The sequence below is a fragment of the Manis pentadactyla genome, chromosome 7 (genome assembly GCF_030020395.1).
Source record: "Manis pentadactyla isolate mManPen7 chromosome 7, mManPen7.hap1, whole genome shotgun sequence".
Taxonomy (NCBI): domain Eukaryota; kingdom Metazoa; phylum Chordata; class Mammalia; order Pholidota; family Manidae; genus Manis; species Manis pentadactyla.
The window spans coordinates 137277127-137300742 of NC_080025.1; the positions used below are offsets into that span (position 1 = coordinate 137277127).

General features: G+C 40.4%; 1 protein-coding gene across 1 annotated transcript; it reads left to right on the forward strand.

Annotated features, from left to right (window-relative positions):
• On the forward strand, positions 1 to 21985 carry WEE2 (WEE2 oocyte meiosis inhibiting kinase). The gene is made up of 11 exons (XM_036926252.2): positions 1 to 345; positions 5318 to 5514; positions 7275 to 7329; positions 9186 to 9358; positions 10532 to 10653; positions 15717 to 15863; positions 16433 to 16540; positions 16660 to 16745; positions 17509 to 17679; positions 19358 to 19500; positions 21021 to 21985. Exons 1-11 carry the CDS (start codon positions 1 to 3, stop codon positions 21175 to 21177), a joined length of 1704 nt encoding a protein of 567 aa, XP_036782147.2. The 3' UTR covers positions 21178 to 21985.
• The last annotated feature ends 1631 nt before the right edge of the window (positions 21986 to 23616 follow it).

Consider the following 23616-nt stretch of genomic DNA (forward strand, 5'->3'; position numbering starts at 1 on the left):
ATGGACAACAGCAGAGTGAACAAAGAACCAAAGCAGAAATTAAACTTTCCCTGCTGTGAAGAAGAGACTGAGGCGGAAGGGCAGAAGGAGGCACAAGAGAGCAGGAAGGCTCAGAGACAAACCCCGGAGAAGTCTGAGGTGCAGGATTCAGAGGCCAAGTTCACACCTCCCAGGACCTCCCTTAGTTACGTACAAGAACTCGACACATTTCAGGAAAAAGGCCAAGTGAGTCCAGATCAGATTTTGAGGACTCCCGTGTCAGACGCTCGCCAATGCCCTGAAGCACCAGCCCAGACAGAAAACAGGAGTAAGCTGATACGTTGTGAGAGTCCCTTCACTCCCAGAGTAAGTAAGTTGGGGGGAGGGGAGAGACCTGAGTGTGTCAAGATCTGTGTTTCTTCAGTTCAGCTGATAAAGAGATGCAGTCATTTATGTGTATCTGACAGGGTTGCCCCAAAGGCTGTGTGCATCCTCAGTTATATGCTAACGAAGAAGAGTTTAAAGTCCCCCGAATGTAGGATTAACTGTCTTGCCAGCTGTCTCTCAGAATCATTGGTGCAGGCCAAAAATAAACCTTGGGTGGGAAAAAGCTCCTAGTTAAAGAATATCGGAACCAGAAGGACCACTGAGATATAGAGCCCAGCTCTGAGCTGCACATGTGAGGAGATCGAGACTTCAAATGATCGAGCTCAGCCAATGGCAGAGACAGGCCCAGGAAACGACTGGGCTTAGACTATTGTTCTTTCCATTATACTGACTGGCTCTTTTTGTGATTATTTGCTAATGTTTCCCAATATAAGAATGTTCATATTCACTGTTTGAACACATTCATGTCTCTGTGGCTGCTCTTCCCAGAAGGAATCTTCTCCCTTCCTTGGTCTAGTGATATAAAGGCTCTTCTGTTAAATGTGAGCAAAGATGTAACTTGTTGGTACTTCTTTATAAACAGGATAGCAAATAGGGAAAGGTCCCAAGTAGTTCGCTATTACTTTATTCTTGCTGTGATTGTTCTCCTGTTTTATCTGTCATGTTATTAAAGCCAGGATTAGGGCAGGAGTACATTGAATAGACTGGTGCCGTGGCATGGGAGCCTTAGGACTGGTATCAGCTCTGCTTTCTGCTGGCTCAGCTTGAGGTACTTCAGATCATCGTGTAACATCTGTGCTCTGATGGCGGTACAGTCACTGTCAGCAGGTCTCTAATTCCTGCTGAGTAGGGGCACCACGGCTACCAGGGAATACCAGGCTTCTTGTCTGAATTGTAGGCAAGCCACTCTAATGTGCTCATGTGCTCATCTGTGGGTTTTCAGTGGTCCCAGTAAGAACCAACCAATCAATCATCCACTTTTTTTGAGAACCCACTGTGGGCAAAGAGCATAAGACACAGTCTCTGCTCTCCAAGAGCTTACAATCCTGCAGAGAGAGAGGGAGAAGGGGGGAAAGTAGATGTGCCTATAGGCATTATGTGACAGGTGCTTCAAGAGTGGTCAGGGTCTCTGGGACGATTGCTTCTAAGTGGGGTGGTCAGGAGAAGAATAAAGGTGAAGGCAGCACATGAAGGGTAATTAAGTTAATATGGTTTCAATATATGTATGTTGGGTGGTGTAGACTGAGAGAATGTAGCTCTGAGCAGGAGTACATAGGCAAGAAAACATGACATGGTATGTCTACTTCATTCATTCACTTAAAAATGAACTGAACACCTTGATATACTCACAGACCTTCTGTTGGCAAACCATTTACTACCTCAAAAAGTGCCCATAAAATGAATCAAGATAAACAACTGAAACCATATAAGTTCAGATCAGGTATGCTCGAGGAGTGGTGGGGCATGACGACAAAGTGGGAATGAAGTCTCAAGATATCACGGAAGCCTTAATTTCCAGTTATAAAATAAATACGTCATGAGGATGAAATATAACAGCACAGGGAATATAGTGAATAATATTGCAATAACTTTGTATGGCGACAGATGGTAACTATACCTATCATGGTGAGCATTTTGAATGTACATAATTAACTGCTATGTTGTACACCTGAAATAATACTATACATCAACTATATTTTAATTTTTAAAAAGTGTTTACAAATAGATGAAAACAAAAATCACTTCCATAGTAAAAAGGTAAAACAAAAATAAGATAAAAAAATAAGAAAAATCTTTCCAAAAAGGAATATTTGAGAGCAGTCTTATAGGATGGGTTGGAGTTAGGCAGGTAAAGAATTCAAGGCCAAGGGAATAGCACCTACCAAGTCATGGAGGGGAAAGACCATGCTACAGCTGGAAAACTGCATGTTATTCAGAGTGACAGGGGTCCATACATGAGAGAGTGCAGGCAGTGAGGCCAGAATAGGTAGGCAGGAGGCAGGTCCAGATTTTATCCTGCAAGTGTTGAGACAGCCATTAAATGGCTTTGATCAGAAACATTTTTGAAAAGTCATGGTCTTCATCTGAAGGATGGAATGGAGCAGGAGTGATCCTGGAAGCTGGTCAGGACTCACAGTCAATCTGTTGAGAAAGGAGAAAGGCCTAAACTAGGACCATGGTGGGCAGAGACAGACTGAGAGACATTTATGAACTGGCAACTGACTTGATGGAGGGGTTGAGGGGAATGGAGGGACCTAGGGTGCTGTGTGAGGCTTCTTGTTTGTTTGACTGAGTAGATGGTACCTTGAGTCAAGAGAGGTGACCCTAGAGGATGTACAGGTTTGGAGAAAGCAGACATGTTATGTACATCACTGGAGAAATGGGTCTGGAGTGCAGGAAAACTAAGTTGAGATCGATATTTGGATATCATCAGCATTCAGGAAGTTGTCAGGGCCATTCATATGGATAAGTTCAAGTAGCCTGAGTACCAGAATAAGAAGAGAATGATCCAAGTTGGGAATCCTGGAAATGCAAATATTTGAGTGACAGGAAGAGCACAGAGCTTGGAAAGGAGACTGGGAATGTACAAAGTTCATAAAGAACGTAGTTCGGATCAGGGTCAGAGGAGAAAGGCCAGGGCGATGATAACTGGTGATGTTATGCTAAAGACAAGGATGCAGAGGAAAGGAAGACGGGCTTATCTCAGCCTTGCCCAAGTGATAGAACTAGAAATCCTGTGAAGTAACTTCAGGTAACCTTAAGGACCTCCTAGACGACTTATCAAGAGATAGAAGAGCCTCCTCCTGAGGTAGTAGGTCCCTGTGGCTAAATGCATTGAACTCTAGTTGATGACCACTTGATAGGAACGTTGCAGAGGAAATTCGAGTATCAGGGGACTAGTTACCAATGGGCCTTCAAAGTCTTTCCTAGTCCCAAGACACTATGCTGTTGCCTATTAGTGCGAGGTCGCCTTCTCCTCTCACCATCTTCAGAAGTAAAGGACAGATTCCCAAATTTCCTCTCCCTCTCTCAATCATGGGTAATAGAGTTGTTAATTATGGGATTAACTGCAGTTCTCGGAACACACTTATATTCTCAACACGTCATCTTCCCAGAAATTTTCGTTCTGCTTTACTTTCCGGGCAGAACTTCCTTTTGTAAATCTTGTTCCAAACTATGTTCTCTTAGATTTCAAAAGAATTACCCTTGATTCTACCAATAAAATCAACATTAACATATCTTTCCCCATATCATAAGTGGAACTCAAAAAGTCTATCAGCTTTCATATTTCCAGACTGAGAGTTCTGATACTGTCTGCCCTAGTATGAATATTTTTCCTTCCTTTTATCTGAAAAATTTCTAGGCCCTTTTAGTTGTCTTTGTGGCATAGCACCAGGATTATGAGCAGCATTCAGTGTGCACATCTCACTGTTTGCTACATGACAGACGTGTTTTAATTTCCTTATGAAAATCAGCCTCACAAAAAGCTGTTTCTCAGGGAATGATTTGCTATAATTCTAAGTTCATTTCCTGACTCACACTGACAACTGAGGAATAATATACAGCATAGTTGTACTTACCTGGAACAAATACTCAACCGTTACAATAAACTTACAGGAAAATTGTGAGTTTATTATTGATGGCTTTGACAATAACCCCAGGGTCATTCCCCTATGACCACTAAGACATATGTAAAACCCTTGTAAAAACTCTTGATTCCAGCAATGACATATTTTCTCTCACTTAAAAAAGTTAGGTTATTGTGTATGCTCTATAGCTACCTTCATTTCTGCTTATATCAATCATTTAGTATTTTGGAAGGTTCAGTGGTCATTGTTTGCAGCCTCCCATTCTTTACATTTTTATATAATGAATCATCTCATAGTCTTACTTCTGCTTCTACACTGAAAAATCATGGGCAGTGACTATCAAAGCAGCAGCACTCTTTTCAAAAGAGCTTCACAGTATAATGATTACACCATGAGGTTGTAGCACCTCGTACTGCTGAGGCCCCCGTTCTGCTGCTGTGCTCTGGAAGATCTGTAACAGCGATTCCTCTGGCCCCGATACTAAGGTCAGAATGGCATTCTTCTGTCTCATCAGAATTCTTTATCTTTGACCTCTTCCCACATCCTTTGGTTTTATTCTAACTAGGTTGTAGGGCTATGTTCTCTTTTTGTACCCTACCTGGACTGGTAAGTCTTACACATTTTCCTATTTATCAGTATGCTAGTCATAGGCACTGCAAAGCCCTGAATCTGAAGGGCTCAGTGTGTTATTTCTCAGTTTTTTTACTCCACTTCATGGAACCCTTAGCATTGGAGGCCATATTTTAAGTGGAATTGGAGGCTTCTTCCATGTTTAGATAGTCTATGAAATCTTTCCCCCACAAAGTGATTACTTCTGAAACATTGATGAACTGCTGACTAATGGCCTGTGCACTCCTTTGAGCTGGGATTCACCTCCTTGTCCCTCATCCTCTAACCCAACATCTGCTGCTTAGTATTCATCAAACAGGTATTTGAGTGAGTAATCAGGGGGAAGTTAAGGTATACACTTTGAGAACGTAAAGTACAGGTCTTCTGGGGTCATTTTCTTTTGTCTAAGCTTAAGAGTCATCTTCCAGAAGCTGGAGGTAGGACTAGATGTGGTGGTTTTCATAGCTGGCTATGGGAACTGCCCAGGGGGTGGGGTGGAGCATGACAGAAGTACAGATTTCTGTGTTGATCCCTTGAATCAGAGTAGCTAGAGGTAGACTGGGATTCTGTATGTTTTGTAAGAGAGCCAGTTACTATACAACTAGTTTGCAGAGAGTAACCTGCAAGACCTCTTTCAGCAATAACATTCCTTGGTTCAAACAGTAACTATCTAATGGAGGCAGACAGAACCTTTTTTTTTTTTTCTTTTTAACTGACCCCATTCCGATTTGCCTTTTGTCATCCTCATTCAGGGCCTGCTCAGCCAGTCGGTGATTTCTCCAACAGGGAAGGTCTCCTCCCGAGGCTCAAAGCATTTGAGGCTCACACCTGTTCCCCTCAAGGATGAGATAACCTCGCTGGCTCTGGTCAATATTAACCCCTTCACCCCAGAGTCCTATAGAAAACAATTCCTTCGGTCCAATGGCAAGAGGAAAACCCGAGGAGATCTGTAAGTGTGCTGTTGCCTATGACTTTTTGGAACCAATCTTACTCTGGTCAAGTGGTAAGGAGAGGGTTAGATCAGGAACTAGAGCTCTATTTGAATGAAACTGGCATCATGTTTACACATTCCCTACTTCCTACCTGTCAGTGTTCGTTTTAACTTGCTTTGTCACAGAGATGCTAGCATCTTTTCATTCTGAAGTGGATTGTAAGGCACCTTCTCTATGAAAGAACAGGAGAGAGCAAGCAACAGAGCTCTGACTTCCACCAGGGAGTTGAATGGGTTGTGGAATCACATTCACGGGGTCTCCTTTGGCAACAGAAGGCTGGTGGCTGGGGACAGAGCAGCTCACACTTGAGATAGTACATTGCTCTTTCCAGCCTGGCTTGTGTGACTGGTGATGACAGCTGCAGGCCAAGGACCTGAATTTCTGTACAGGTGATGGAAGATGGGCTGAAGAGAAAATGATACTGTCACTTTTGGAGGTGCCGAACGTGGAAAGGCACGCTGCATTACTCTATGAAGGCCACTGAGTGGTAGAAATTGTCTAAAGTTGGTGCCGATTGCTCAGGGCCGTTTCTTTAATATGTCTCGTCTATGCTTTTTTAGAAAGCACCTCTAAAATGGACGAGTCAAATATGCTCATATGTACTTAGCAAAATAAATGCACAGCTAACAATCTGAAGTTTGCAGAGTATTTAATGTTACACTGAGTTGTTTCCTTTGGGATCAATGACTGGATTAACCAGCCTTATGGCCAGAATAGTTGTCTCAACACTGTCTTCTGGATCTTAAGTAAAGAAGACTTCAGCATAAGTATACCAGTCCACTTTTTTTTACCAAGAATTCTACTGGTTTTAGCTCTTTAGGATCCCTTGTAAACCATCAGCATTAAGGGTACCACCTCTCACTGAAGCTAGCTGGAGAAGACAGCTAATTTGAATTCCTGGCTCTGAAGGTGGTGATGTGTTAGTCACATCACTTAGTGCTTCTGAGAAGGTATTTTTTTCTCCATTATTTATTGTGCTGTTATTTGATAAAGTATTAGAACATTGTATTTAAGTCACAAATGTCCAGTGTCAATTTATATCTATGAGTTTAATGTCCTCCACTGACCATATTTCTACCCTGTACTTCTCCAGAAGAAAAATTTACAGCTGGCTGATCTAGAAATTGCAGTCTTGCTTAAAGATCCAGAATGCAGCTGCTCACGCTGAACAGGATGTTTGTCAGGGACTTCAGCTTATTGAAAAGTAACTGAAAATGTCTTAGCCTGGTTTAGAGCTCTTTCTGCTGTACTTACAAGCCGCCCATGAACCTAATACAAAGGCAGGTTCGGGGCTGGGGGGAGGTGTGAGGAGGGGAAATGCTGCAACATGGCAGCCAAGAGCACTTACGGTCACACACACTGCTGGGCGCCTCCTGGCCTCCACTTCTCGGCTTACATTGTTCTGTCTGCCTAAACCCCCACTCCTTTCCCTTAGCCTGTTCCCACTCATTCTTGCAATCAGCTTACATAGCCTCTCATTTGTGAAAGACTTTTACTCTTGAAATAATTGGGCGCTGTCTTTGGTGTCCTTTCATATCTTGTTCTTATCCTGTCCTAGATTCTTAGATTGAAATTTTGTTAATTCTCATCCTCAAACATAATTTGAATAGGGGAAGGAGTTGCCATAAGTGTTTGCTCTTATAGCCCCAGAACCTAGCTCCGGATCAGTCGATGCTAATCATACATTGCTGTCACTTTTTTTTGTTTGTTTTTTAAGTGAGGAGGAAGCTGGTCCAGGGGAAGGCAAAGTAGAACAAGGGCTGTCTGCCAAGGTGAGCGTCGTTCTTCTGGTTCAGCTGTCATGACATAGGCATTTCATCCTGTTGCCTCTCTTTGGCTCTCCCCTTTTAGGAGATGTAGTTGAGTTTATCTGGACTCTCATCAGGGCCTATATTCTTAGCTAGTTGTTACTTTTTCAGACAGTGTCTTGATACATAGGCTGCTGAATCGTTTACCTTGGAGTGTTTTTAAATTAGAGGCTACTGATTCTATCTTTGGGCTAGAGAAAAATTCTATACTCATGGGGTAAAGTGAAAGGAAAAATCAAGATATTTAAGATCCAAAAATGGAAAACCAGAGCAGTGAAAAATGGCATAAAGCCAGAAGTTTATATGTAAAGTTTTAGCTCTTAAATGTGTCAATAGCTATTCGTTTTTTAAAAATAATGTTCACAACCTTTTATTTAGTATTACTCATTTGATAATTGATAATCTAACTTAATAAAATATTACTATAAATATAATTACCAGAGATGTTTATTGCAGCTTTAACTACTAAAAAAAAAAAAGAGTGCTAAATGTCCAAAAATAGAAGAATGGCCAAGAAAATAATAGTTTAAAGTCAGTGGAATATTGCATCACCATTGATGTTTCTAATCTCATGAAAACAGGCCTATGCTCAATGCTCAGTGCATAAAAGGGTGGGGAGAGGTCAGCCCTGGGGAGTGATGTGGATTGTAAAGTGGCTTATTTGGTGTCTAAGATGAGGATGGGAAGGTAGTGGGTGAGGAATTGGCACGTGGCCTTGAAGCCTCTGATCAGAAGTTTGGATTCCTTGTGGGAAACAATTAGGCATGTCTGATTCTACAGTATCATTCTTCAAAAATAATTTTTACTACAACAGGAGATGGAAAGGGGGCGAGTAGCTCTAGCAAATCCAGACATGGAGGAAACAGAGTTTGAGATGAGCTAAGTACAATGAAAATATACGTCTTCCTGATGAATACTGATTGCAATTGGATGGTGAAAATGAAGAGCTAGTTAACGATTTTTGAAAACTCAAAGTTAGATGGAAAAAACCTTGCTAATGGGGACATTAGGAAAAGATGACTTGGTGTAGATAGATCAGCTTGGACTGGGATTCATACACATTTATGGACATTGTTGTCCTTATAGCTATCATTTTCTGAGAATTACTATGCACTCAGCATTGTTCTAAGTTACACATACATACTTCCTCATGTAATACCTAAAAGAACTATGAGGACTAGCTGCTATGATCGTCATTTTACAGATGAGAAAACTGATAGAGGAATTCAGCCATTTGCCTACAGTTGTTGGCCGGCTGGGTAATGGCTGATGTTGCTAGTTGGCCAGTAGGGGAAGAGGCTACACCTGAGCACAGACTGAAATAATTTGACCATTTTGTTCTCCAGCCTAACTTAAAGACAAATATGTTTATTCAACTTGAAATGAAAACATCAGCAGCCAGAGTGTGAGACAGGCAGACAAGGGTAAAAGGAAGGTGACTTTTCTTTTAATATCCTCCATCCAGATCCCAGTCACTCCTTCTGTCACTCCTTGAGGACAACAGCTCTGGGTGTGAGTAGTTGTGTTTCCTCTAGGAACACACAGAGAAGAAAAGTATGGCCAGAGGAGACGATGTGGAAAAAGGCATAATATAGAAAAGAACGGCAGTACAGAGTTGAAAGGACAGTTATAAAGAATACAGAGAAGGTAGTCAGAATTTGGGGAGGTTCTTTCTACCATCCTGTTGCCACAGACAGAATCCAATGGATTTGCCTCAAAAGTCTTTTTGAAAACTTAGAGAAATTTAGGAATATAATATGCGTTAATTTTATTGCTCACAATGTTAGAATTATTTTAATTTTTTTACTAAAATATTTTAGAGATGTGTTCTACGAGAAACCAACATGGCTTCCCGCTATGAAAAAGAATTCTTGGAGGTAGAAAAAATCGGGGTTGGGGAATTTGGTACAGTCTACAAGTGCATCAAGAGGCTGGACGGATGTCTTTATGCCATAAAACGCTCCATGAAACCTTTTGCAGGATCACCAAATGAGTGAGTACCTTTGAAATGTATTAGAAGTACAAACTTGGATTCGGAAAGCTGTTTGTTGTCAAAATATTTTAAATAATAGCACTGATGTCATTAAAAAAACATACCATTTACTAGTTTTTAAAAAATAGCCCCCCCTCCATTGTGTGTTGTCTCACATTCATAACCTTTCTGGATTTTCCAGATCAGAGAGAAGTAATTTCCTAAAATATATTATGATCATGTTGTGTTTTTTCATGGTTCTCATGACTTTTACTGCTGGTCTTACTGCTTTTATTTTATTGAATAGATTTATGGAATGATCTGGTGCCTATTTAATTCATCAGAGATATTGCCAAGTAGGAAGTTATTGTTAACTCACTGTTATTAATACTTAGCATTAATAATGAACTCAGTGGTCAAGTTTCAAAGACTGTAAGGACAAATTAATAAAAATTTAAATTTCATTCCCAGAACTAATTGTTCAAAAGTTCTTCCTTTTCACAAGGAAAACAAATATTTTCAGTCAGCCAATACTTTTTTACAAACTATGGGGATATGATACTTAATATGCTGCATCTGAAATTATAGACCTTGGAATTCTTCACTTTTATACTGAAATTCATCAAGTACTATATTTGCTTTTTTTGTATTGGATTTCCAGTACCATAATGAGTATCTCTCCCCAAGACTGAACCTGGACTACATTGTGTTGCCCGAGTTTAATATTGACTCAAATGACTGTCCAGCCTTCACAGAGAAGATAGAGGGCCCATCCCAAAATCTACAATCACATCTAGGTGGCCTTTAGTGGCATTCTTGTTTAGCCCAACAAGGGTTTTTTATTGATACAGTGAAATACAGATTCAAAGCCTGACTGCTCTTGAGGTAGTAACCACCTGAGACTCCTCTTTACATATGCCATGTTTGAATAAAAATAATCATGGACTTTGGCACCAGAACCACCAAAGTTCTGGTCTTAGATCTACTATCATCAGCTTGACCTTAGGCCAGTCACTGAACTTTCTAAAGCCTTCATCCTTGCCACTATATCTGACTGAGTAGCTATGAGGATTAAATGAAGTAACATAGTAAGCAAGCATTGAGTATTCAGTGTTCTTCCATTGTCTTTTAAAATAAAACACTTGTATGTATACTTTCTTGATTCATTTTTGTCGATGCTTTTCTGTCTCTTAGGAATTTGGCTTTGTATGAAGTTTATGCTCATGCGGTGCTTGGCCATCACCCCCATGTGGTCCGTTACTACTCTGCATGGGCAGAAGATGACTACATGATCATTCAGAATGAGTACTGCAACGGTAAGTGTGTGGACTAGTATCTACAGAGGAGGAGATGAACTTACAAGTCTTCAGAAAAAACCTTTGCCTTCTCCATGTAACTTATGAAAGCAGAGTCTATGTTATTTTAAAAGTCTGTTTTATGATTTTGCTTGGAAGCAGTGAGCTGGAGAAAATAAGTTGAAAAGGAATTTCAGGTTTATGCTGTTATGTTTTTTCAAAGCTGATGTGTAACTGATACATAGAAGCTATTATTCCCTTCACACTTAATACTTAGAAAACTTTTACCCTTGTGGTTTAAATGGGAAATCATCCTTTTGCCATTTGCTAGGTGTTCTAAAAGAGGAAAGTCATAGTCCCTACCATTTGGGGGGAGGGATAAACTTACACAGCCAACTTTTGATTAATTTCAAGTGGATTTCTGAGTTTGAGGATTGTTCATGCTTCTTGCTGCTGCTTCCTTTGAACTTTAGTGTTTTTACAGAGTAAGAGGATGGGGTGGGATGCTGGGACCGAAATGCAGTGGCTTCAGATAGATTCTGCTAGGTTTTTCAGGACCATATATACACTGTAACTGGTAAAACGTTTTCTGGGTTACTTAAATCACAAAGAGTGGTCCTTTGGTTTAACGTATTTCTAATATATGTTTAAGAATTGTCCACTATGTCTATGTTGACATAACAGCCATTATGTGTTCTTGGAAATGTTTTTCACCAAAATGTTCAGTGGTAGAGTAGAAAAATGCTACCAAGTTGAACAGAGCTTGCCATCATTTTAGGAGTAGCAATCCATATTCTGGCCAGTAATATGGTAATACTGGACAACAACGTTCCTGTTCTACCAACTCCACTCTCCCCCATATACACAGCCATCCCAAGTTTCTTTAACAGTACACTCTGTCTCTTGAGTAATTTTAGTAACCACCAGATCACTTTTAGTATGTAATGTCCAGCCAGCCCTTCGAGGAAAGTGATTGATGATATAGCTTCATCACTATATAAAGGAAAAAATATACATGTAGGTAATTAAATAGCATTATGAAATGCTAGAAATAGAGAAAATGGTATACACATCCTACAAAATAATGATTTGGCACTTTCCATATTGTTTCCTTAGAGCCTTGATTTGTTTATAGCCCTTCTGTGAACTTCATGGGGCATTTTCTCTAATAAGCTCACCCCCAAATCCCTTTTTTTCCAATAGTCTCTTTGGGATAAAAAATGGACCTTCCCCTTGTGATTGAGAAGTTGAGACTTAATCATCTATGCTTCCTAATTCTTATCTTAACCTGAGATTCCCTATTTTTTTACTCCGTCTCTCTGTCAAGAATGGTTTTATTTCCATGAACTTCAGCTACCAACAAAGATAATACCAAATAACAAGTTGATCAATAAAGCAAAACAAAATGGATTTTTACCTGGTTTGAGGTAATGCAGAGATTTCAACTTAAAAAAAAAAGGTGGAGTGATTGTTCCTATTATAAATCTATTTAATTTTCAACATTTGAATGCCTTCTATAGGCTGAACACTGTGTTAAGCTCTAGGGTGAGATAAGGTAAATCTTCAAGGAGCTTTATTCCATTTGCTCTGTTACAATGAACACACAAGAGACAATTTGGTGCAAAGCCAGATATACAACTACGGATAAAGTGTTTAGGGAAGATGAATGTGACCGAAAGGCGGCCTGCGGTGGTGGAGTGGGCCTGGGCTTTAAACTCAGCTCTGGGTTCAAAACCCAGCTCTGCCTCGCACCAGCTGTATGATCGCTGGGATGTCACTTAATCTCACTGAGTAAAGAGAAAGTAATATTTACCTAAGGGAGTAGTTTCAGAATTAGCAACAATGTATGTCAAATGACGGCACCATGTCAATACCCAATATATAGGAAGAACTGAATAATAGTTGTTAGTAGAGCAACCTGAGAAGATATCATAAGGAGGTAAGGAGACCTTACAGAAGATTACTGGAGTTTAAGGAAGTAGAGGGAAGACATCCTGTTAGGGCAACAGCACCCAGGCAAAGGGCATGTATTGAGAGTGGGTCTGATCCAGCAGACAGGAAGGAGAGTAACAGGATGGAGGCGACCCCTGGAGGAGGAAATAAGAGCAGCAGGTAAAGTGTGAGAGGGCTAGGGAGGGCTTTGAAAGCCCGGCAGTGGGTTCTGGACTAGCTGTGACAGACTCCAGGGAATACTGTCTGTTTATTCATCACGGTGGTCGGCTCACTTCACTGAGTACACGCCAATTAAAGTGTAACACTGATTTATCAAAATGTAATTCCCATACATGGAAACTTTCAAGTGTGAACTGATCATGGAAAATAAAGCATGCCCTTATACCTTCTCCTATATATGATGTAGTTATGGAAAACCCAAGTTGAGACTTTGCCCTGTGGCTCTAAATAAAGGATAAAAAGTCTGAAGTATTTATGAGGTAGCAGAAAGCAGTGCCTCATTCCTTCTATTCCCTGCCCACCTAGGTCTTCTACCTCTCCTTCTTTCTCACCTCTTCTTCCTTCTTGTGCCCTGTCTCCCATGCCCACCTTACCTCTATACCCCTGGCCTGCATAGCACTCAGGCTGGAACGTGCACAGTTATGGTTTTAATTTAGATTGTAAGATGACTTAGATAAATTAGATTGTAACTAGTAGAGACTAGTAGTCATCTCATTTCCCATATTGTCACTCCTGAGCCCTGAACCAATCAAATGTTGCTTCCTGTCACCCTTGCCAAAATCCCCTACAAGTCACCTCTGGGTCATCTCAGAATTCTGAAGGTTCTCCAGTAGTAGGTTGATTCTGCTACCATCAGGATTTTAACTGATTTAGGAGTAGATGATTAATCTCCTCCTAAAGGCAGTATTTTCTTGTGATGTTTTCTGAAGATTTGCAGAGCCACGCTCCTCTAGAATAGTGGTTCTCACATTTGTTCAAGTGATATGATATCCAGAAGTCCTCTGTGGAGCACCATGGATGCTGATTATATTTTTCCACCAAGCAAGGAGCCGCTTTACCAGCAGAAAAATATGCTTGTGTGTGTAGGTAGCAACATCAAGATTGTGAGGATACAAGTGAATGAACAAAATATCCTATTGAATTGTTGGTCTGCTTTTTACACTTTACTTTTGGAAGGCATTTGCTATTTGTTTTGGTATCTGTAGGCCTCACGAGCAGATAGGAAAACATATATTTTTCTTGAGTTTTTTTTTTTTTTCTTTTCCTGCCAAGTGGAGATAGGCCCTTTATTTTATCTAAAGGAAGGAATTCAGCAACTCATCTCCCAAAGGTAGCATGGGAAGAGCTGTCCACAAGATGGTATTTGTCTCCTGGGGCACAATGATGCAAATGCAGGGGCTGCCTCTACATGGTACCTCGGTTATAGAGTTGAGGCTCCAGATTAGCTGGGTGAGATTAGTAGGGATGAAGCTCATAGCTCATTCATTACTGCTGTGTCTGTAAACACATATTTATTTCCTTGTTAATACTCATTAGTAAAGAACAGTTAATTAAGCTTTCTGTAAGAGATACACTATCAGCTTTGGCTGTAGCAAAATAAGAATATTCTAATACCTTTGCCTGAATGGGTACTTTTCAGTAACTTCTACTATTGTTAATTATTACTTGGCTAACTTCTATATTACCTACAGAACTCCTAAGTAATTAAAAAGTGCTGCTAGAGTTGGTCTAGTTACCCTTACTAAATACCTGCAGCTCCTCAGGGGATGGGAGAGATCTCTGCTTATAATCTAAAAGAACAGATTCCAGGGTTCCTAAGTACCCCCAGGGTGCTGCTTTCCTTCCATACCTTCCATGTGGCCCTTGAACCAGTCAATTCCCTCTGTTGCCAGGATACTCATTCAATTCAGAAAATATCTGTTACATGCCAGACCTTGGGAAAGTGAAGATGAATAAAATAAGGGCCCTGTCCTAAAGAAACACCTGGGCCAGTAAGGAAACAAGAGTTCCAGTGGACATGCGGGCCTTGGACGCAGGCTTCCCCCTCCTCGTCACACCTCATGACCTCAGCTGCAAACGTCGTCTTGATGTCACTTTGTTTCTGATGAGCTCCAGCACACTCTTCCCTTGCTTACTCTTCTTTCTGATCAGTGTCATCCAGAGTACATAAATTCTTTTCTAGGGAGATTCCCAGGGGAAAAAACCTTTACCTTAGTTAGCCCTCTCTGTGCTTCTGAAAGGGGCTGGATTCTTCTCCTTTCTGAACTTAATTATTTAACACGACAGATCAATCTTTGAATTCGATTTTTACATAGGATACTTTTAAATCTGAATTTACTCAGGGGAAAAAAAAAGTCATCATATCAGATCCTCTTGTTCTGAAATATACTTCAAGAGTGGAGCCATAGACTTTATAACTGCTGGGAGACCCAGGACTTTATAATTTGACTGAAGAGGCTGCCAATGAATGGAAAATAAGTAAAGGGTTCAGAAGCATTCCAATACCTTAGAGCAGAGATATCCAAGATCAGATAGTCAGATGAGCCCAGGCCTTATTTTTTATTGATTAACAGTGACAGATCAAGAGGCTATAGTTAATGTCCAGATACTGTGACTCAAATGGATTAGGTGTCTATTGAGGTCTTCCATTTTCCTTGGGTAGCATCATTGGATGTTCTCATTTCATGATATATCCAATCGAATTGAACTTAGAATCAATTACAATAAATTACTAATGACCTATAATTACTAGCTTGACAGTGACATGGAATTAATCAGTAACACCAATAGTAGATAAATGACTGGCCTGCCTGGCCTTCTGGTTAATAATGAGGTAAGATTTTTTAAATGTTTGTTGTGGCATACTCAAGATAATAGGGCCACATATTGGACACCCAGAATATGGAATTTTCTCTTCTGTTTGAAAAGCCCCGTAATTTTTCTTACCAGCATGTCTGTGGTACACAAGGGAAATGTTACATTTTGCACTGACACTGAAATAATCTAGACTTGTTGAACTGAGCTCATTCATGAAGAATTTATTAAATATTTACTATGCTTTTACCTATAAGATAAAGACTCATACCTTTTCTCTCATTCTGCGGGTGCCACTGTCTGTTGTTCTCTCCTAGGTGGGAGTTTACAGGCGGCTATATCTGAAAACACAAAGTCTGGCAATCAATTCCAAGAGCCGAAGCTCAAGGACATCCTTCTGCAGGTTTCCCTTGGGCTTAAGTACATCCACAACTCTGGCATGGTGCATCTGGATATCAAACCTAGTTAGTACAGTTTCCCCGGCTCTTCTGGCAGGATCCCTTTTGTTGACCCTAAAAGACTTTCAGTCAAGCCGTTTAAGATGTTTTTCCCTGGGCAGGGGACAGTGAGAGAAAGATTCTACCTAGACAGTGAAAAGTATAAAAATAAGTATTTAGTTTGCTGTGTGGATAAGTGACAGCAAATCCTGACTGTATTTAGGACTACACTATATTCTTTCTAATTCAGCAGTGATCAAAGTGAGCAGAAATGAATGGTGTGGGTACTCATTAAGGTGAAATTCAAGGAAATGTTGTTACTATTTTGTGTTTTTTGCTCGCTTCTTTGTTTTGAAGCCATGAGCCTCTTCAGAGGATGGGGTGTGTTTAAGGTCCACGTTCACTGTGATCGGTATTCTCAATCCCTGAGCTGTTCAGAAGTGGTGTGACAGATTCCCTGGATGGAAAGAAACTTTGGTTGTCTTGTTATATACACAGACTGGGGGAAGGGGGGCTGAAATGTCAAATACAGAGAAGAATCTTTGTGGTAAGAGAGCTTAGGAATCACTGCTTACCTCAATTCTGTATTTTCTCAGGTAACATCTTCATTTGTCATAAGATGCAAAGTGACTCTCCTGTAGTCCCAGTAGAGATTGAAAATGAAGTGGATTGGTTTCTCTCTGCCAATGTGATGTATAAAATCGGTGGGTCTGCCTTATACCCTGAACTGTGTGCTATGTTCCTATAAAATTTATATAATGACTCCTTTTCAGTTTTAAGAAAGACATGCTTTAAAGAGCTCTATTTCTTTTTCCGTTTTTAGGTGACTTGGGTCATGTGACATCAATAAGCACACCTAAAGTGGAAGAGGGTGACAGTCGCTTCCTGGCTAATGAGATTTTGCAAGAGGTAGAGGCTAGGGAAGCGGGGGGTATTTCATACTCTGTTGAACCTCTTGATTTTCAAATGAAGGTGCACAGTGCAAGAAATGAAAAGTATATATTTATAATTAAAAATTTTATTATCCCTTTTCCTATTCAGAATGGAGACCAAAGATAGGGGAGAAACATTTCCAAAACACAGTGAGGATGAGGAAAGCTGGCTCGATCATGCATTAATCAATATTTGTACTATTCTTTTTAAATGTCCTTTGTTTCCAGTACTTCTTGGAATTTCTACACCCACAGATTGCCTAGTAGGAAGGATGCCTTTACTGGTGCGGTCCTTCCTTATCAGGCTACTAACCTGATGAGAGTACCACCTGCTCTGGTCACTGAAATGACCGTTAGTTATCGCCTACTTTCTGGGATGTCATGGAGTGAGGCCTAGAAAGGATATAACTCCCTCCAGGGTGATCATCAGGAAAAGCAAAAGAGTCTTTCCTATCTATGATCAGCCAATCTATGCTTCAAGCCTCTTTGGGCCTGACAGAACAAAACAGTTCTAAGATTCTGCCTTAAATTCTTAAGGGTACAGCAGTGTTAATCAGGTGGATTTGTGTTCTATCCTCTGTCTTCTCTGGAAATAAACCACTAACCACAGTGGTATTACCTTGCAATTGTGTCTGCTTAAGCTTACAGGCATTCAAATTAACCTTTCTTACCAATTGTATTTTAGACTGGATGCTCTCTACTCGGCAAACTCACTGGCCTTCCTGTTTTCTGTTTTGCAGGATTATCAGCACCTTCCCAAGGCAGACATATTTGCCTTGGGACTAACAGTTGCAGTAGCTGCAGGAGCAGAGGCATTACCCACCAATGGTGCTGCGTGGCATCGCATCCGCAAGGGCCACCTTCCAGACATTCCTCAGGAGCTCTCAGAACAACTTCACAATCTACTCAAGGTGATATTTTAATGAGATGAAGTGAAGGTGGAGATGTCTGTTTTTAAAAAGGTGTAATGGCAAGTAGGTGGGGAAGGGGAAACAGAGATGTTGGTAGTGCCATCAACAGGAGAAAAAAAGGAATCATGACTAGAAGCCCAGAAAAGGCACAGGACAGATTGAAAGCTTCTCAAGGAAACTTAAGAGGATATCATAAAGCCTTTTCTGTTACAGTTTTAAAATCCTGTTACATTTTTTATTTGCCCTTCCCAAATACCCTGTGAGGTGAGCACTTTAGGAAAACAAGGCTCAGAGAAGTTTCTGGAATTGTATTCTCACCTTTGATAATTGATTAATTCAAAAATCAGACCTAGTCTTTTTTACTCTTATTTCAGGGTTTTAACTATGATAACTGTAATATTACTAAAAAATTGAATTTTGAGTGTGTGGAAGAAAGCACAAGCAACTATTTTGATTAATGACCGACAATACCACCAATCATTTGAGCTATTGGAAGAAAGGCAAAATGTCAACTCAGGAATCTATGTGTTAATTGTATTCGATGATATCTGAGTGTGTATAGAGACAAGGAAAGGAAGGTGTTACACTGACACAGAGAGGTACAAAAAAATATACACTGTTGAGAAGCTTAGAATTATACTAAGAAAACAAAATGTATATGTAAGATTTAGTTCATCGTTTAAGGAAAAGGATCAGTTAGGATCCCTAAAATAGTCTTAAAGATATCTACTTTTTGGAGATTAAATTTGAGTTTCACAGTTTATCTGAAACTTCAAATTCAGTTACAAACATGTCCTTAATCCTCACTTTTGCTTTCCCCAAAGAAAGGTTTCACAGTGAACCCTTACTTACAGTGGTTTTTGTTTATAGTCTAATCACCTATTTCTATGTGTGAAGTGCTTGAAGATTTAGCTTCTACTTACCAAGTGCCTCAGGGCTTGCCCTGTGCTATGTAATACATGTTATATTAATAATAATACAGTTCTCACAATGGTCCAGAAGTTGAATATTGTTATACCCAACATCAAGAAAGGTAAACTGAGTTTCAGCAGTTAAGTAACTTGCTCAAGGCTACATAGTAAATGGTGGAGCTGGCTTTGAACATTGGTCCGCAGGTAGAAGGTTCAGTGTTTTCTTCACTATATGACATTGCTAACTGTTGAAAATAATTAGGTATATTCTACTGTATTCATTTTATATACAACTGCTACTGGAAGATAAATGCCATGGAAATACTGTCATGATGGAGAATCCTTAATTAATTTTATGTGAAAAATGAACATGTGGCAGAAATGAAGCAGACCTAGGAGCTGTGTGACCTGGGTTTTAGTATTGGCCTTATCAATGAATTGGACAAGTCACTTTTTATCTCAGGACCTCAGTTCCTCCCTTTTTAGAATTAAGGCATTAGACTAGTTAATCATCCAACTAGCTCTAAATATGATACTTAAAGACAAAGGTACAGATGAATGATGCCCTTGAACAGGGATGCCTCAGACTCCTGAGACTGAGACTCCTGTTTCAGGTGGAGCTAAGTTTTTGTGATTTCTTCCCCCTGTACAGAGGAGAAGAAGGTGTCACAAACCCACCAGCAGAAGCTGGGTTGGCGTTGGCTTGGGTGGGGAGATCTTCTCAACAGTGAAGCTTCTGTTTCCTTCCCTTTGGTCTACATCATCAGAACATGATCCACCCTGATCCAGAGGAGAGACCTTCGGCTGCAGCTCTGGCCATAAGTCGAGTTCTCCGGCCCTCCCTGGGGAAAACAGAAGAGCTCCAGCAGCAGCTTAACCTGGAAAAGTTTAAGACAGCCACACTTGAAAGGTAGATTGTGGATGCTGGAGTCTAGAAAGAATCTATTTGTGTACTACTCACAGGGATAGGACTGGTCTGCTGTGTCTTCTCTATGGGTTTAGTGGAAACATTATAATACCAAGGTGCCTGCCCACAAAGAGACTAGTAGCATGGGGTTGGCCTCCCAACCTGGTCTAGACTAGACTGCTTGTGAGAGAAAATTCCAGTTAATGCAAAAGAAGCAAAGTGAGAAATACAAGGAAATACAACTGGTAAAGAAAGCTCAGTAGGATTCTGACAACAGGTACACAAGTGACTGGTGGATGGTCACCCACTGCAAGACAACCCTAGTTAAGGTGGGACAAGACCCACTTTAGAAATCCATTACATTGCAGGGACAGGCAGATACACTTTGTACTTGTTTAGAAGAAGTGATATTTTTCCAAGCCAAAGGAAGCAATCTGATCACTTATTCATGTAAGCTTGTATTCATGCACATATTATTTATTTTATTCTTTCATTAAACAAACAGGAATTAATTAGGTGGGTGGGGTTGGTATAAAGGCTAGGCAATGATGTTTGAGCAGAGTTCTGAGGGCATTTCTGAATGATCATTATATATACTGTGCACAGTTGAAAACAGAAAAGGAGATGAAAAATGGTCCTTGCCTGAAATACCTTAGAATTCCAACTTCTTTTGGATACAAAATCCATCTTGGAATGATGACCTTGAAAAGTCCCCCAAATAATTTCTTGCCAATGAGTTGTGGAGATTTTAAGCCTATATTCAGATAATTCTTCCTAAGAAACCACTTAATATTTTTTGCTTTAGTTTTGGGTTCCATTTTCCCAGCTAATGAACAAAATACTTATACATATGCTTTCACAGGAATATAAGTATTTCTTAAGGGGTGGTGTGTACATTCTGTGAAGCCAGCTATGGAGGCATAGATGACTGTCATCAGCCAGGTGAGCACCTGTCAAAGAGGTGGGGCAGGTGCCTTCTGGAAATTGTCTAGACCAAGGCTCGGCAAACTTCTCTGTAAAGAGCGAGGTAGTATATATTTTATGCTTTGTGGGCCATGTGACTTTGCTGCAGTGACTCACCTCTGCTGAAGTCATGTGACAGCAGCCTTAGACGATGTGTAAACAACAAATGGGTACAGCTGAGTTCCAATAAGACTTTTTTTTTAACAAAAACTGGTGGCCGGCCAGACTGGACCCACAGGGTGTGCTTTGTGGACTGCTGTAGCTTTCAGGCATAACCTGGAGGTGTTCCCTTATTACTATTATTATATTTTTAATTTTAAAGACCATTTATGCCCCAACCAGTAGGACTGAAGAAAACTGAACTGCCGTATGTTGTGGCATATGTCCCAGCCAATTTTTAAGATGATCATAGGAGCCAATTCTTTATTCTGTGTATAGGCTCATTTCTATAAATCACTGAAATAAAAAGAAAAAAACCTATTAATATGCTGGTTTTGATCATAAATATTATGTCTAATTTAGAATCAAGTAACATACATTTTTCCCTCTTGTATTGCCAGAGAACTGAGAGAAGCCCAGCAGGCCCAGTCCCCGCAGGGAGCCCACGGTAGCCCTGGAGTCTCTGGGACCCCCACTGGATCAAGAAGCACCAAACGCCTGGTGGGAAGAAAAAGTGCAAAGTCTTCAAGCTTCACCTATGGTAACTCATTTCTGTAAGAACACATTTCACACCAATGCACCTTTTACCCTATAGCTTCCAGAAATAGATACTGACCACGTCAACCTTCCTCTTACAAGTTGAAAGATTAACCAACTTGAATGCCCCAAAATTTCTAGAGCCACTCCTAATTTGGCACAAGATCCTAAAGCTGTTAAGGCCTCCTCGTAGCTATGGTCCTAGGTACAATACTTGGTAGTCATTTCTTTTCTCTGTTTACTTCTCGCACTTGCTGATGCACAGTGGGAAAGCACGGGCCTCCGCACAGCCAGTGGACTGAGAGGCTGCTGAGGCCGCTCACCTACCAGGGGTCCCAGGGGCTCTCCATGTACATAGGAATACAGTTTTGTTTTCTGTGAAGTACAAGTTCACAAGAAAATGCGCCTGCCTTTCAACAATGCTTCCCAAGTTATATGACAGTATTCTGGAAAGAATTCTCAGCCACTTTGAGCAAATGGTTTTTTCTACTGTATAAGCTGAATAGAGACAGTCTTTTTCTCTGACATTGTGATTATTAAATGACTTCACCATTAAGAGAGGTGGGCAGAAATAAGACTATATATAACTTGTGATTTCTGATCTGGGCGTTCACTTCTGGAACAAAGACACTAGGAAAAGGGCTTGAGGGAAATCTGATGTGGTTGTTCTCCATCAATCTATTTGCCCTGATCCTCTTGTGACTGTTATGACTGGTTTTGATGTTCTGGCTGTCATCAATTTCTCCTTGATTTTACCAGAATTTGACTTTGTTTCCTGTGATTTTATCATTTTTTACCCAAATCATTTTCTCTGTAAATATTTTTAAAGGAATAGAATATTTGTAAATAAAGGTTTTTATATTGTCTAAAGCCAAATATGTGTAAAGCACTCTTCATTGTAATATGCAACTAACAAAGAGTGAGAACTTTATGCTGGAAAACCATTTCACAAGTAGACAGGTAAGAGAAGCCAATATGCTGGTTCTAACAGGTCTTGACTGCAAGGCCCCACTTCAGAGGCCCAGAAGCTGGTAATCGCCAGCCTCTGATATGCAATGATATTAGTCATAAGGGCATTTGATAACTTCTAGTGTGTCAGATTAGTGAACGTAGCCTGCTAATGGTTTGTTACGGCTCTTTTCCTGCCTTATTTTCTTCTTCACCCTCAATTTTTAAAAGCAAATTAAGATTTTTAAAAATTGAATAAACCATTATACCATTATTTGTTCTGTCTTGGAGAAGTAATTATTTCTATTAAGTGGGATATAGCACTCTATATTGCCCGGAACCTTTTAAACTCATCTTTATCAATGTTTTAACATTGAGTTAATTTATCTCTTGCATTCCCCACCTCAGCCATGCATGTCCCTTGCAATATAGTGAAAGGTCAACCATAATTTGTGATTTAGAAACAGGTATATTATTAAGCATATGCAATGTATAGACCAGAATTCTTTGGTTATACTCGTCTTCTCAGGCATTAACAGCTAGTACCATCAGGGTCTATGACTCCTCCTCTACCGTGTTCCTCACAGCCTGTGGTAGTGAGATAGAGCAAGGAAATGGCACGAGGGTCATGCCATTGCAAAATCTACTTAGCCTGAGAAAAAGGCCCAGCTGATTCTTTAACTTAATCTATATCCTGTTCTTCCTCCTCTTCTAGCCTCTTTAATCAATGAGGTAACTTTGTAACCAGGACAAGAGATAGTCCTCTGAAGTGTAAGTGATCCTATGTGAATAAAGAATGCCAAAATCTGGATCAACACAGTCATCCAAATAAACCTATCCTTAAGACAAAATTTCAAAGGAATTATGAATCGCCTGTACACATCATGCTTTATGCTGACCCCTACCCAAAAGGCCCCATAAGAACCCTAAATCCTTAAGTGCGCCACCTCTCTGGGGTCACCTGCATTCCTGTCTGAGTGTGTACTGTCTTACATCAAACTTTCTTGTTGTATCAGCTGATTGCACTTGTCTCTGAACTCTTTTCCATGATAAAGAACTCTCCAACCTCCACCTCTGGTGATAAATGTCTTTGTCACTTTGCTATTTCATTCAGCTTTCTTGTCTTAATACGATTCTCTTCTCTTCTCTTTGTTTTATTTCAGACAAGTAGGGAACAATTACGAAGATCTCTGATTTGGGCTTGTAAGTTCCTGTCACTGGGTGACCTGGACGAGACTGCAGATGTAAGATCATTCTCTGTAGCAGTCTGCCCGAAAATCTCCTTTCTTTGCCTTTGGGAGGTTCTCAGAACATAATCTTACTCCATTTGGTGCTCTGTGGCTCCCCCAAATCCTGGGGTAGTAGGGGCTTAGTTCCCACACCACACAGATTCAAGAGCACACTGGACACCAGGTCACCCTGGCTTTAGGAGTTGGTGAGGGATTTGTCCTGTGCAGAGCAGAAGTTTGGTGAACTTCCCTTTCCTCCCTCTGTTCTTCATTCTCTGCTACC